This window comes from Cygnus olor, chromosome Z (assembly GCF_009769625.2).
Source record: "Cygnus olor isolate bCygOlo1 chromosome Z, bCygOlo1.pri.v2, whole genome shotgun sequence".
Lineage (NCBI taxonomy): Eukaryota > Metazoa > Chordata > Aves > Anseriformes > Anatidae > Cygnus > Cygnus olor.
Genome location: NC_049198.1, coordinates 46,613,653 through 46,627,891, shown reverse-complemented (window position 1 = coordinate 46,627,891; position 14,239 = coordinate 46,613,653). Strand labels below are relative to the sequence as shown.

The 14,239-nt window shown below is 54.3% G+C and overlaps 1 protein-coding gene across 1 annotated transcript; it reads right to left on the bottom strand.

Annotated features, from left to right (window-relative positions):
• Positions 1 to 4,234: 4,234 nt before the first annotated feature.
• Positions 4,235 to 6,889, bottom strand: LOC121061830 (E3 ubiquitin-protein ligase Topors-like). Its single transcript, XM_040541237.1, has 3 exons — positions 6,548 to 6,889; positions 6,029 to 6,422; positions 4,235 to 4,387 (listed from the first exon to the last, which is right to left on the bottom strand). Exons 1-3 carry the CDS (start codon positions 6,769 to 6,771, stop codon positions 4,235 to 4,237), a joined length of 771 nt encoding a protein of 256 aa, XP_040397171.1. The 5' UTR covers positions 6,772 to 6,889.
• Positions 6,890 to 14,239: the final 7,350 nt, after the last annotated feature.

The following is a 14,239-nucleotide window of genomic DNA, read 5'->3' as shown; positions in this document are numbered from 1 at the left end:
ACTGTGAAGTATAAGAGTCAGTTCCTCTGTTATATCCACCTAACTTTAGCTACCAACACAGTAATATGTTCCATCAACATGTTTTGGTAGGTACAAAGATTAAATGTGGATGTGCCCATACCTACACCAGTCCTATACATTATGGTTTTCTGAATCCCTTGAAGCTGGCTTCAGTAAAACTTAAATGGGGACAATAATAATCTTAAATTTTATTAATAGTATTCTTCATTGCCAAATATTCCCGTGTTCATGAAGAAGAGACAGGTCGCTGGTAATTCCAGATTCCTCTCCACTTAATATTTTGGATGTTTTCATTATGGCCCTTATGTCCACGTGCACAGTTTAGGAGACTACATTTATTTTCTGTAGAAGTTAACAGAAATATAAAATTGCACCATAAACACATCTTTGAAGTTTTATTAAAATACCAACTTCAAAAACATCTTTTCTACTTGCTAGTATATAATTCTGCTTTTGAAAATATGCTATATGCAATGAATTTAGCAGAAAATCCACAGAGAACCCAATTAATATGGCCTTTATTAACAACATATTGTTTTAAAAATACTTTTACAGTTTATTGCACAATACAAGCTTGGTAACTACAAGAATACAACAAAACAATTTTTGGTATTTATTGCATAAGAACGAGTAGCACATATTGTTCCACTGCAGTGCCAAGTTCACAGTTAAAAATACTAGGCCAAATCCTAAGGCCTTTAACTTAGTGTCAGATTCTACTTTCCTTACTCAAGCAGACTTTTTATGTGTGCAATAAGGGACTTACTCAAGATGAGTAACATTACCAAGACATAATCTTTGCTGTTCACTCATGGCACGTACTCATGCTGATTTTCATATCTCTGAGGCTAGCTCTCTTGTGACACAATAGTGATATGTGAGTCACTTAACTCATACCACTGGAATTACAGAGAACTTACTCATGTGTGAAAGAGAAGGAGGCCAGATATTCAGCTATTATTTATTCAACGACAGCTCAAAAAGGGCTCAGTGAATTATGAGCAAAAACTTAGGCATGGAGTTTATTTGCTTGGAAGAGACATTTGTATCAGGAGACATTTGGACTCCTAAAGTAGCAGGAATGCATCTATGAGATAAGAAAACCTATATTAGTCTGAAGGTTCTGGGGGAGCCACGTGGCCGTCTAACACTCAACGTTTGGGTACCATTGTCAATATTTCCTCCTCCCACCCTTTTCTCCCACGCAAATGTATGCGCAACTTAAAGGGAAACGTCAGGCAGTTGTTAACACTTCTCCATGCTCTGCAGATTCTTGGATGAGCAAATGTCTGAAAGGGTATCTATGTCAATAACTGAGGTATGTAAAAAGCTAAATTTGCCCTGTTGACTGGATGTGGCAGAGTTGGCATCCACTGTGTCTACATTTCTCAGCCATGATATTAAACACGTTTCTAACAATTTGGACCTCCAAAAATTCTCTTAGGTGTTATATATAAATATATGGGCTACATATTGCATTGATTTCCTTGGGATTTGTGTTATGCAGCCCTGAAAGCCAAGATATTAATGGTCTGTATAACAATCAGAAAGTACCAAAGCATAATACCATATCGTATAAAATAGCTGAAAAGACGATAAAACGCAAGGAGAGTCATTGTAGCAGAACACAGTGTTCCTTTCTCTGGGCTTTGTTCCCATTAAGGATTTAGAAATACTAGAGGGAGTCTAGAGGAGAACAAAAGTGAAATAATGAACTGTCAGGGGTTGATCCATGAAGTAAAAGTACACATTAAACTAGTCCACAATATACACATCAATAGCCCGTATATTTGCCAGTGTATGTGCATAAAGTATTTAGTTCCCCTTTCTCTAAAAGAGGCTTGGCGATGCATATTTTTAAAAAAAGCTTCATAGTTAAAAATGTGGACATGCAAATCTTAAAATTGTGTATGTAAATAAAACTACATAGGACAAGAGACAGTGACAGTTAGAAAACATATGCAGTTATAAATATTTAGGGGTCTGGAAGGAATTTTTTATATTTTCTCATTTTCCATAAGAATAATGTGGTTGCTTTAAAAAAGAAGATTTTTAGCTTCTTTTATCCAAAGATGTTTGTGATAGTGAAAAATAATACAAACATTGGAGAAAACCAAACAATGCTAATTGAAAGGTAGTGTTAAGGAAGGGAGGAATAGTCTTTTGGGTTATGCATGAATTTGTATACATTTCTAAATCAACAACAAATTTCACAATAAATTGTAGTGACACAGTGAGAGATACAGAAATGAAAAATCATGGTGCAAGTGTGCTACTGACAGGCAGATGTGAAATCTTATAAAATAATAAAGAAGCTGGATGCAACAGCAAATGCCATATCAGAACCTCATTTAAACACAAAAATATCTGAGGATTCTCTGTAGAACTTCCTACATCTATATTGGGTGGTTTACATATGTGGTTTATGCAATGTCTATCCACTAGCCACTCCAGGTATGTGGAAAAAAAAAAAAAAAAAAAAAAAAAAGGACAGGACAGGTAAAGGACAGATGACATCCAGAAGGAACAATAACTCATCTGCAATATGAATTCTTTTTAACCCCTCTGTTTTGCCAGAAATCTCTCATTTTCTTAACAAGTACAGGGTTATGGCTGAGAAGGAAACTGTACCTTCAAAAACAAATAAACAAAGAAATTAAAAAAATAAGAAAAACAAACAAAAAATGAAACAACCCCCCTACAAACTTCTCACTTTTATTATGATCAGACTTGAGGTGATAAACTGTTAAGTAGCAGGACAGATTTTGCAAAACTTCAGCTGCCTCTCAGAAGACTTCTTTGTTTTTAGGAAGTGGTATGATGATTTTGGGTAGTAAGAAAAGCCTGTGAGCCTGCTGGAGCCATTTTATCACTAATCTATTACAATCTGTCTGTATGACACTTGCTAATCTGATTCTTTCACTCACTAGCTTTATTCCATGCAAGTTTGCAGTGTTTGTTAATAATTATTTTTCTTCCGATATCCTGCTCATATAAAATTCATGAGATAATGCTCCTTAAAAAAGAGACTCTTTCTGTTCATGTGTGGCCCTGGGAGATTCCAGAGAGATTCCAGAGACTACGTGCCAGAATCTCCTCTCTCTACACCATGTCTTTGTAATGTGGCTGAAGTGGACTTTTTTCCTAAAAGAGCATTGGAGCGTATCATAGTAACCAAAACCTAAAATATGCTGCTGCTCCTCAGAGTGATTACTGCATATCCCCCAGTTGTTGACTAAGATGTTTTCCCCTCCTGCCCATTCCCATGGGCAGATCTCAGAAAGCATCCCCCAGTAACAGTAGTGATCTAGTAAAAGTTGTTTCATTTTCCCATCCACTGCAGTTAGCTCAGATTCCAGATGCTAAAACTTTCCATAAGTCATTGAAGCTATCTCCTAAAATAAGGAAATTGCAGGGTCATTAGTTCAGTCCCATGAACTCATTACTAAAATCTCAAATTAGCCCAGGCCAGTTCTCTTGTCTTCGGTATCTTTGACCAATTTTAAATGTTTCTTTCTTCAGTACCCTGAATCTTTACTGTATTTATCTGCCTCTCCTGAAAAAGTATAATTTATGGGTATCTAAGAATAAAGGAGTGTTTCTAATTTTTAAAATAGTTATAGAAGGGAAAGGGAAAGGGAAAGGGAAAGGGAAAGGGAAAGGGAAAGGGAAAGGGAAAGGGAAAGGGAAAGGGAAAGGGAAAGGGAAAGGGAAAGGGAGAGGGAGAGGGAAAGAGGGGAAGGGGAAAGAGGAGAAGGGGAAAGAGGAGAAGGGGAAGGGGAAAGAGGGGAAGGGGAAGGGGAAGGAAAAAGGGAAGGGGAAGAAGAAGGGAAGGGACTTAGTGCTGAGCCTAAAGAAACTTTATTTCCTATTTTACTACTGCATTCCAGAACTTGACACTTAATATCAGTTTCACAGTATAGTTGACCTTGAAAGGGACCTCAGGAGGCCATCTTGTCAACCCCCCCCCCCGCCCCTGCTCAAGCAGGGACACCCAGAGCAGGTTGCCCAAGAACTCCAAGGAGGCAGACACCACAGCCGCTCTCGGCAACCTGTGGCCGTGCTCGGTCAGACCCCTCAGTAAAGAAGGGCTCCCCGATGCTCAGAAGAACCTTCTGTGTTGCTCTTTGTGTCCACTGCCTCTTGTCCCATCACTGGGGACAGCTGGGAAGAGCCTGGCTCCGTACTCTTTTCCCCCTTCCTCCTGGTGTTTCTACACGCTGGTGAGGTCCTCCCTGAGCCTTCCCTTCTCCAGGCTGGACAGTTCCAGCTCTCCCAGCTCTTCTTTGCGGGAGAGGTGCTCCAGGCCCTTTGCCACCTCTGTGGCCCTTTGCTGCACTCTCTCCAGTATATCCGTGTCTCCCTCCTAGAGGGGAGCCCACAGCTGGACACAGTCCTCCAGGGGTGGCCTCAGCAGCAGTGCTGAGGAGAGGGGAAGGATCACCTGCCTCAACCTGCTGGCGATGCTTTGCCAACTGCAGCCCGCCCTTCTGTCAGCCTTCTTTGTGGCCAGGGCTCATTGCTGACTCCCGGTCAAGTTGGTGTCCAGCAAGACCCCTGGGTCCCTGTGAGCAAAGCACTTCTCCAGCTGGGCGTGCACTGCTTCATGGGTTGTTCCTCCCCAGGTGCCTGCCTTTGTCCTCCCCCTTGTTGAACTGCTTGGGGTTCCTGTCTCGGCAGGGCACAACCCCAGCTTTCTACAGAGAGCAGCAGCACCAAGGCGCACTCTGTGCAGAAGGAGCTATCTCGACGGCATCATCGCCAGGCCACAGCCAGCGGGGCAGGCTGGCGGGAGGGCAGAGCCTCGAGCCCCGGGGCCAGAGGTGGCGGTGAGCAGGAGGCCAGGCCTGGGGCGATGGGGCGATGGCGATGGGCACGGGCTGGCCCCGGGCACCCCAGGCTGGAAGCCTCTCCCTGGGAGCAGCTGCAGAGCTGCAGGCCTGCAGCTGGGCAGCACGCGCTTTCAGGGGGAGCACAGCAGTGGTGCCGGGCACGTGGGGAAGGAAGCGCTGAGACGAACACCCCAGCCCTCCTGGCAAAGGGCGGCATCGCCGCGCCCCAATCCCACCAGACCGACCCCATCGGCCTTCAGGCCCAGCAGCCCTGTGAGGAAGCGGTGGGCACAGCAGTAGGAAGAGGAGGAGATGGCAGCAGGGCTGGGGACAGCGATGCCAACCGTGTTGTTAGCAATACGGAGACTTTTTTGATAGCTTTCGTAGCTTTATTTCTTTTGTCCAATAGCTTCAGACTGCTGTGAGCCTTGTGGTCCCTCCCGGTTGCCAGCGTGCGCCCCATGTGCTGGCCCAGCCCCAGCTTGGCCAGCTCCTGGGGCACTGTCCTAGTGTCGCCGGCGGGGTGGCCTCTTTGCGGGTGGGGCAGAGTCCTGGGAAGTGGGAGCCCTCCTCTTCGCAGCTCTCCAGGGTCCCCTGCGTGGCTGGTCCCTGCCCTGGCCGGCAGCGGAGGGACCGGCCTCAGCCTCCTGTGGTTCCTGCTGGGGCACTTGCTGATCACCAGGGTCGGGAACTGGGACGGGTGGGGCGCGGCTGGGCCCCTCACGGAGGGCAGCGGTTGAGGTTCCGGGGAGCTCTTCTGCGTTGGTTCCCTGGGAGGGCTCCGGTCCGGGAGCCGGTGTCCCCGCTGAGGTGGCAGTGTGGCTGGGGACTGCTGCACGGCTGCCCTCCTGTCCTCCGGCAGCACGGGAGGCCCCCCGACCCAGCAGGTTTTGGGCCTCCCCGCTGCACCGCTGCACGGCAGTGGCAATGAGCCGCTGCACGAAGCCGGCAGTGTGTCTTCCCAGGGATGGACGTAGTAGCACCGTCAGAGCTGCCTCATTCAGGCCAAAGAAGCGCAGTCTGGAGATGACATGGCGTTGCGCTGCAGAGGCTGCCCTTCTGTCATTCCGAAAGAGCTGCCCCAGCTCCTGGCGCAGCCAGGGCAGCAGGGGCTGGAGCATAGCTGGATGCCGTCGGAAGAGGGACGCCCAGATATGGGGTTGGAGGCTGCCCACAGGATCCCTTTGCACTGGTCCAGCTGCCTGTGGTCGGAAGGCATGGTGTCCAGGCGCTCTCCCTGGCTGCTGGGCCATGACTGATGTCCCTGCAGGCGGTGTAGTGACAAGCTCCTCAAAGCCGTTGTCTGCCGTCACTGAATGTACAATGGAGCGCACCCTCTGCTTGCACAGGGGGCACTCGGGCTTGCTCTCAGCCCACTGCCGGATGCAGGCAAAGCAGAAGCGGTGGAGGCATGGCATCACATAGCTGGGGTTCAGCCAGCTGTCCAGACAGATGGGACAGCGGGTGTCCAGCACCGTGGCCATGCTCTCCGCCTGCTGAGGTGAGCTGGGGAGAACTGGCGATGACGAGCCGCTCCCTCTCACCGGCGCTGCAGCAGCAGGTGTCACGCTGCAAAAGGCAGAGAAGAGGCCATGGTCATCGGCTGAGCCGGGGCCGGCTGGAAGAGTTGTGCAGGCCCCTCAAGGAGGAAACCCTTCCAGCTGCCCAGGGAGAGATGTCTCCGTAGCACTCACCTCTGCTGCTGCGAGCGCTCCTCCTGGGTCTCCCGACGGCCCGAACGAGGCAGGGCCGCGGAAGGATCTCCGATGGCTCTGGGAAGGGCACTGAGAGCTGCTGCAGCAACTCCCAGAGCACGACACCAGCACCAAGGCCAACCTTGCTCCTCACTCCAGACCTCGCGTAAACGCTCAGCTGGAGTGCGGGCACTAGCCGGCGCGGTGGGACTCTGCGCCCGCATATGAGCAGCGAGGGCCACGCAGTCACAATCCGTCGCTCCAGGCTCTCACAGTGCATCGCTCGGAGCCATCACAATGGGCCGTCCCGCCCCGCAGCGCTCGCTCTGGCAGTGCTCTGGCCCCAGCACATGCGTCTTTGTCTAGCACAATGTCGCTTACCACTCTGTCCCACAAAGGGTTTGTCTTCTCAACATCGGTGTTATCCACCAGTCACTGCAACCTTGGCCAGGTCTTCCCAGAGCACCATCAGCTCACCCTGGCCATGGCAGACCCCTCCAAGTCCATTCAGCGACAGTGTCCGTTCAATAAAACCTCACGCCTGCCTTTGAGGCAGCACGACAGTCCCACAAGCTCTCCCCACCCTTCAACTCTGTTGGCCAGTCGTCTGGGTTCGTAGAACCATAGAATTGTAGAATGGCTTGGGTTGGAAGGGACCTTAAAGGTCTCCGAATCACAAAATTGTAGAGGTTGGAAGGGACCTCAAGAGATCATCGGGTCCAACCCCCCTGCCAAAGCGGGTTCCCTAGAGCAGGTTGCCCAGGTAAGCGTCCAGACGGGCCTTGAACATCTCCAGAGAAAGAGACTCCACAACCTCCCTGGGCAGCCTGTTCCAGTGCTGCGTCACCCTCACCGTGAAGAAGTTCTTTCACATGTTGGTGCGGAACTGCCTGTGCTCCATTTTTTGACCATTGCCCCTTGTCCTATCCCCACAAACCACTGAAAAGAGGTTGGCCAAATGCCACTGTCTCCCACAATTAAGGTATTTGTAAACATTGGTAAGATCCCCTCCCAGTCTTCTCAAGGCCGAACAGACCCAGGTCTCTCAGCCTTTCCTCATAGGGAAGATGCTCCAGGCCCCGTATCATCTTTGTTGCCCTCCGCTGGACTCTTTCCAGAAGATCCTCGTCTTTCTTGTACTGGGGAGCCCAGAACTGGACACAGTGCTCCAGGTGAGGCCTGACCACGGCAGAGTAGAGGGGCAGGATCACCTCCCTTGACCTGCTGGCCACGCTCCTTTTTATGCACGCCAGGATCCCGTTGGCCTTCTTGGCCACCAGGGCTCACTGCTGGCTCATGGGCAACCTGTCGTCCACCAGGACCCCCAGATCCTTCTCCGCAGAGCTCCTCTCCAGCAGGTCATCCCCCAGTCTGTACTGATACATGCGGTTGTTCCTTCCCAGGTGCAGGACTCTACACTCGCCCTTGTTAAACCTCATTTGGTTACTTCCTGCCCAGCTCTCCAGCCTGTCCAGGTCTCGCTGAATGGCAGCACAGCCTTCTGGCTTCGTCGGCCACTCCTCCCAGCTTTGTGTCATCGGCGTACTTGCTGAGGGTGGACACTATTCCCTCATCAAGGTCGCCAATGAAGATGTTGAACAAGACCGGACCCAGCACTGACCCCTGGGGAACAGCGCTGGTCACAGATCTCCTCCAGCCAGACTCTGCGCCGCCGATCACTACCCTCTGAGCTCGGCCAGTCAGCCAGTTCTCAACCCACCTCACTGTCCACTCGTCCATCCCACGCTTTCTCAGCTTTGCTACCAGGATGTCGTGGGAGACAGTATCAAAAGCCTTGCTAAAGATCATCTAGTTCCAACCCCCCCGCCATAGGCAGGGATGCCACCCACTAGATCATGTTTGCCAGGGCCCTGTCCAGCCTGGCTTTGAACACCTGCAGAGATGGGGCATCCAAACCCTTTCTGGGTTGCCATGGTTCTTCCCATGCCAAGCCAAAGGCAGCCCTTGACTTGCTCTCAGGGGTTTTCTCCTGTCTTTCACCCCTCTCTGGGGGGAGCAGGGATGATCTGCTCTGCTTAGCACCCATCCTCCTTGGGGTCCTGGGCGGGAGAGACATCAACAAGCCGGAGGAGTTCAGAAGAGGCCACTGATGCGGTGGGACTGGAGCACCCGCCCCGTGAGGAGGGTGTGTGGGGCCGGGGCTGGCTCAGCATGGACCAGAGAAGGCTTAGGTGCAGCTTACAGCCTGGTGCCTGTGGGAAGGGATGACAGGGATGGGGACAGGCTCTTCCCAGCAGTGCCTGGCGGCAGGAGCAGAGGCAAGCGGCATCAGCAGGGACTGGAGAGCTTCAGGCTGGAGACAAGGAGATAACAAAAAGTTCTGTGAGGCTCACAAAACACCACGGTGGGTTGTTCCAGCAAGGTGTTGGCGTCCCAGAGCTTGGAGGTTTTTGAAACCTGCGTGGGCCCAACCCAGGGCACAAGTGTCACAAGCCCATGGAGGGACTCATGGGGAAGTCCAGGAAGATACAGCACTGCCAGTGTGAAATCCAGCAAAGGTTTCCAAATACGCAAGAAATTCCAGAAGTAACCGTTTCAGAGGCTCCATTGGCTGCGGAGCTTCACCCAGCTCAGCTTTTCCCCAGGTTCCTGCTGTGCATCTGGGGCATGCAGGGTCAGATGTGGCTCTGACATTGGTACCTGGGTCTCAGTGTAGGACCCTCCAGCAGCTCTTGGTGCCAAAACCAGCAGTGACCTGCTGTCCCTCCCCTTTCTTTGCTTGGCTGGATTGGCTGGAGAAGTGGTATGGAGCTGTGTGTCAGAAGAGGGTGGGGAGCTCTGGTGAGCATGGAGAAGATGTGTTGCCTGTTTTGCAGGGCTCACTTGCAGCAGGGAGGAGCTGTGCTGGGAAAAGTCCTGCAGAGAGCACACAAAGAGGAGGTGGTGGTGGTGGTGGTGGTGAGGGGTGCTGGGGCGTGAGGGTACCCACTTGCTCAAGAGGATCTCATCCAAGTGGGGAAGAAGTGCCAGTGCCATGGCTGGATCCAGAAGAGTGGGCAGAATACCCGTACTGGAGGGCAACAGCGTGATCGTCTCCCACTACTCTTGCAGTGCCTCTCAGCCCTGAGCTGGCAGCTGTGGGGCCTCTCCCCATGCCGCATTCCCCTGGCTGAGCACCTTGGGGGCTGGCCAGTGGCTCTTGCTGGGCTTCCTAGTCCTCATTCTGGTGTCTTGTGAGTGCAGGAGCCAGGCCCCATGGCAGCCAAAGCAGGCCCCATAGCCACCTGCTCACACAAAAGGGGCCGTGCAGGGCCCCTTTAAGGGGTCCTTAAGGAAGGTTTCTTTCTGGGAGAGTGCAGACAACAGGACATGCCTCCCTCATCTATCTCCTTTACTGTGCAACAGCAGCTACCAAGAGCCACGAGCTGCTTCCTCCCCCAGATGCGCAGAGCCAGTTCCCTCTGCCTGTCTTTGTGTGCTGGGTGCCCCTTGTGCCTCCAGTTTTGCGAATGCCAGTAGCAAGCAGCATCTGAAAGACATGGAGGACGACCTGGTCTGCCCATGTGAACGCACCTGGAGAGACCTTCACTTGGTGGAAGCTGAACTCTTGAGGCTCTTGGAGGCCTGCAGCCAAGCTGACCATTCTTTTCTTAGCACCAGCCTGCCTGCCCCATTCGCCAGTGCTCTGCCTTGGGGCAGTCATGGATGGAGATCGTGTTTGTCTGGGAGGGTGGGGGAAATGGACAGCCGTGCAAGATGTCACCTGCATCGCAGAATCACAGGATGGCTGAGGGGGGCAGGGACCTCTGGAGGTAGTCTGGTCCAATCCGTCTTGTCACTCAGGGCCACAGTCCTGCGCAACCAGGACCACGTCCAGACAGCTTTTGAGTATCTCCAAGGAGGGAGACAGCACCACCTGTCAGGGCAACATCACAGGAAACAAGAGTTTGTTGATGTTCAGAGGGAACCTCACATGTTTCAGTTTGTGCCCATTGTTTCTTGTCCTGTTACCGAGCACCACTGAAGAGAGCCTGGTTCCATTCACTTTGTACCCCCTTCAGGTATTTATAGACATCGATAAGATCTTCATAAAAGTTTCCTCTTCTCCAGGCTGAGCAGTCCCAGCTGTCTTGGCCTTTCCTCAGAAGAGAGATGCTTCAGTTCCTTCTTCTTTGTGGCCATGCGTTGGACTCTCTTCAGTGTGCCCACATCTCTCTTGACAGGGGAGCCCCAAACTGGACACACTGGTGAGGTGTAGCCAGCAGTGCTGAGGACAGGGGAGGGATCATTTCTCTTGTCCTCCTGGCAACATTCCTAATGCAGCCCGGGGTACAATTGGACACCTTTGTCGCAAGGGCTCATTACTGACTTTCATACGATTTGGTGTACGCCAGGACCCCCAAGTCCTTGGCAAAGCTGTTTTCGAGCTGGGCAGCCCCCAGCACGTGCCTGCCTTTGTCCTCCCCCTTGTTGAACTGCTTGGGGTTCCTGTCTCGGCAGGGCACAACCCCAGCTTTCTACAGAGAGCAGCAGCACCAAGGCGCACTCTGTGCAGAAGGAGCTGTCTCGACGGCATCATCGCCAGGCCACAGCCAGCGGGGCAGGCTGGCGGGAGGGCAGAGCCTCGAGCCCCGGGGCCAGAGGTGGCGGTGAGCAGGAGGCCAGGCCTGGGGCGATGGGGCGATGGCGATGGGCACGGGCTGGCCCCGGGCACCCCAGGCTGGAAGCCTCTCCCTGGGAGCAGCTGCAGAGCTGCAGGCCTGCAGCTGGGCAGCGCGCGCTTTCAGGGGGAGCACAGCAGTGGTGCCGGGCACGTGGGGAAGGAAGCGCTGAGACGAACACCCCAGCCCTCCTGGCAAAGGGCGGCATCGCCGCGCCCCAATCCCACCAGACCGACCCCATCGGCCTTCAGGCCCAGCAGCCCTGTGAGGAAGCGGTGGGCACAGCAGTAGGAAGAGGAGGAGATGGCAGCAGGGCTGGGGACAGCGATGCCAACCGTGTTGTTAGCAATACGGAGACTTTTTTGATAGCTTTCGTAGCTTTATTTCTTTTGTCCAATAGCTTCAGACTGCTGTGAGCCTTGTGGTCCCTCCCGGTTGCCAGCGTGCGCCCCATGTGCTGGCCCAGCCCCAGCTTGGCCAGCTCCTGGGGCACTGTCCTAGTGTCGCCGGCGGGGTGGCCTCTTTGCGGGTGGGGCAGAGTCCTGGGAAGTGGGAGCCCTCCTCTTCGCAGCTCTCCAGGGTCCCCTGCGTGGCTGGTCCCTGCCCTGGCCGGCAGCGGAGGGACCGGCCTCAGCCTCCTGTGGTTCCTGCTGGGGCACTTGCTGATCACCAGGGTCGGGAACTGGGACGGGTGGGGGGCGGCTGGGCCCCTCACGGAGGGCAGCGGTTGAGGTTCCGGGGAGCTCTTCTGCGTTGGTTCCCTGGGAGGGCTCCGGTCCGCGAGCCGGTGTCCCCGCTGAGGTGGCAGTGTGGCTGGGGACTGCTGCACGGCTGCCCTCCTGTCCTCCGGCAGCACGGGAGGCCCCCCGACCCAGCAGGTTTTGGGCCTCCCCGCTGCACCGCTGCACGGCAGTGGCAATGAGCCGCTGCACGAAGCCGGCAGTGTGTCTTCCCAGGGATGGACGTAGTAGCACCGTCAGAGCTGCCTCATTCAGGCCAAAGAAGCGCAGTCTGGAGATGACATGGCGTTGCGCTGCAGAGGCTGCCCTTCTGTCATTCCGAAAGAGCTGCCCCAGCTCGTGGCGCAGCCAGGGCAGCAGGGGCTGGAGCATAGCTGGATGCCGTCGGAAGAGGGACGCCCAGATATGGGGTTGGAGGCTGCCCACAGGATCCCTTTGCACTGGTCCAGCTGCCTGTGGTCGGAAGGCATGGTGTCCAGGCGCTCTCCCTGGCTGCTGGGCCATGACTGATGTCCCTGCAGGCGGTGTAGTGACAAGCTCCTCAAAGCCGTTGTCTGCCGTCACTGAATGTACAATGGAGCGCACCCTCTGCTTGCACAGGGGGCACTCGGGCTTGCTCTCAGCCCACTGCCGGATGCAGGCAAAGCAGAAGCGGTGGAGGCATGGCATCACATAGCTGGGGTTCACCCAGCTGTCCAGACAGATGGGACAGCGGGTGTCCAGCGCCGTGGCCATGCTCTCCGCCTGCTGAGGTGAGCTGGGGAGAACTGGCGATGACGAGCCGCTCCCTCTCACCGGCGCTGCAGCAGCAGGTGTCACGCTGCAAAAGGCAGAGAAGAGGCCATGGTCATCGGCTGAGCCGGGGCCGGCTGGAAGAGTTGTGCAGGCCCCTCAAGGAGGAAACCCTTCCAGCTGCCCAGGGAGAGATGTCTCCGTAGCACTCACCTCTGCTGCTGCGAGCGCTCCTCCTGGCTCTCCCGACGGCCCGAACGAGGCAGGGCCGCGGAAGGATCTCCGATGGCTCTGGGAAGGGCACTGAGAGCTGCTGCAGCAACTCCCAGAGCACGACACCAGCACCAAGGCCAACCTTGCTCCTCACTCCAGACCTCGCGTAAACGCTCAGCTGGAGTGCGGGCACTAGCCGGCGCGGTGGGACTCTGCGCCCGCATATGAGCAGCGAGGGCCACGCAGTCACAATCCGTCGCTCCAGGCTCTCACAGTGCATCGCTCGGAGCCATCACAATGGGCTGTCCCGCCCCGCAGCGCTCGCTCTGGCAGTGCTCTGGCCCCAGCACATGCGTCTATGTCTAGCACAATGTCGCTTACCACTCTGTCCCGCAAAGGGTTTGTCTTCTCAACATTGGTGTTATCCACCAGTCACTGCAACCTTGGCCAGGTCTTCCCAGAGCACCATCAGCTCACCCTGGCCATGGCAGACCCCTCCAAGTCCATTCAGCGACAGTGTCCGTTCAATAAAACCTCATGCCTGCCTTTGAGGCAGCACCACACAGTCCCACAAGCTCTCCCTACCCTCCAGCTCTACTGCTGGTTCTTCCCATGCCAAGCCAAAGGCAGCCCTTGACTTGCTCTCAGGGGTTTTCTCCTGGCTTTCACCCCTCTCTGGGGGGAGCAGTGATGCTCAGCACTTGTCCTCCTTGGGGTCCTGGGTGGGAGAGATATCAACAGGCCGGAGGGGTTGAGGAGAGGCCACTGATGCAGTTGGGCTGGAGCAGTCGCCTCGTGTGGAGGGTGTGTGGGGCCGGGGCCGGCTCAGCATGGACCAGAGGAGGCTTAGGGGCACCTAACAGCACTGCCTGGTGCCTGTGGGAAGGGATGACAGGGATGGGGACAGGTTCTTCCCAGCAGTGCCTGGTGGCAGGAGCAGAGACAAGCGGTATCAGCTGGGACTGGAGAGGTTCAGGCTGCAGATAAGGAAAAATGAAAAGTCCCGTGAGGCACACAGAGCACCAGAGTGGGTTGTCCAGCCAGGTGGAGGCATCCCTGAGCATGGAGGTTTTCAAGACCTGGGCAGGCCCAGCCCAGAGCACAAGGGTCACAAGCCTGCGAAGGGACACAAGGGGAAGTCCCGGGAGGGAAAGCGTCGGCAGTGTGAAATGCAGCCAAGCTTCCCAAATGAGCCCATGGCAGCCGAAGCAAGGCACAGAGGGCCTAGAGATGCAGAAGGCTCAGCCCTATGGGGCGCTCTCTCCTCAGGACACAGAGCCCCTGCGAAAGCACACGTCCCCTCTCTGTGGAGCTCAGAGCAGGGCACAGGGCCTATAGCCCTTGAAGTGGGGGAAAGAGGTCCCAAGGCCAGGCCCCATGGTGCT

Coding starts and splice junctions, on each gene's coding strand:
- LOC121061830 (XM_040541237.1), bottom strand. CDS start 6,771: ATGCGGGCGCAGAGTCCCACCGCGCCGGCTAGTGCCCGCACTCCAGCT. Junction 6,423..6,547: donor GAGCGCTCGCAGCAGCAGAG/GTGAGTGCTACG, acceptor TGCCTTTTGCAG/CGTGACACCTGCTGCTGCAG. Junction 4,388..6,028: donor GACCAGTGCAAAGGGATCCT/GTGGGCAGCCTC, acceptor GCTCCCCTCTAG/GAGGGAGACACGGATATACT.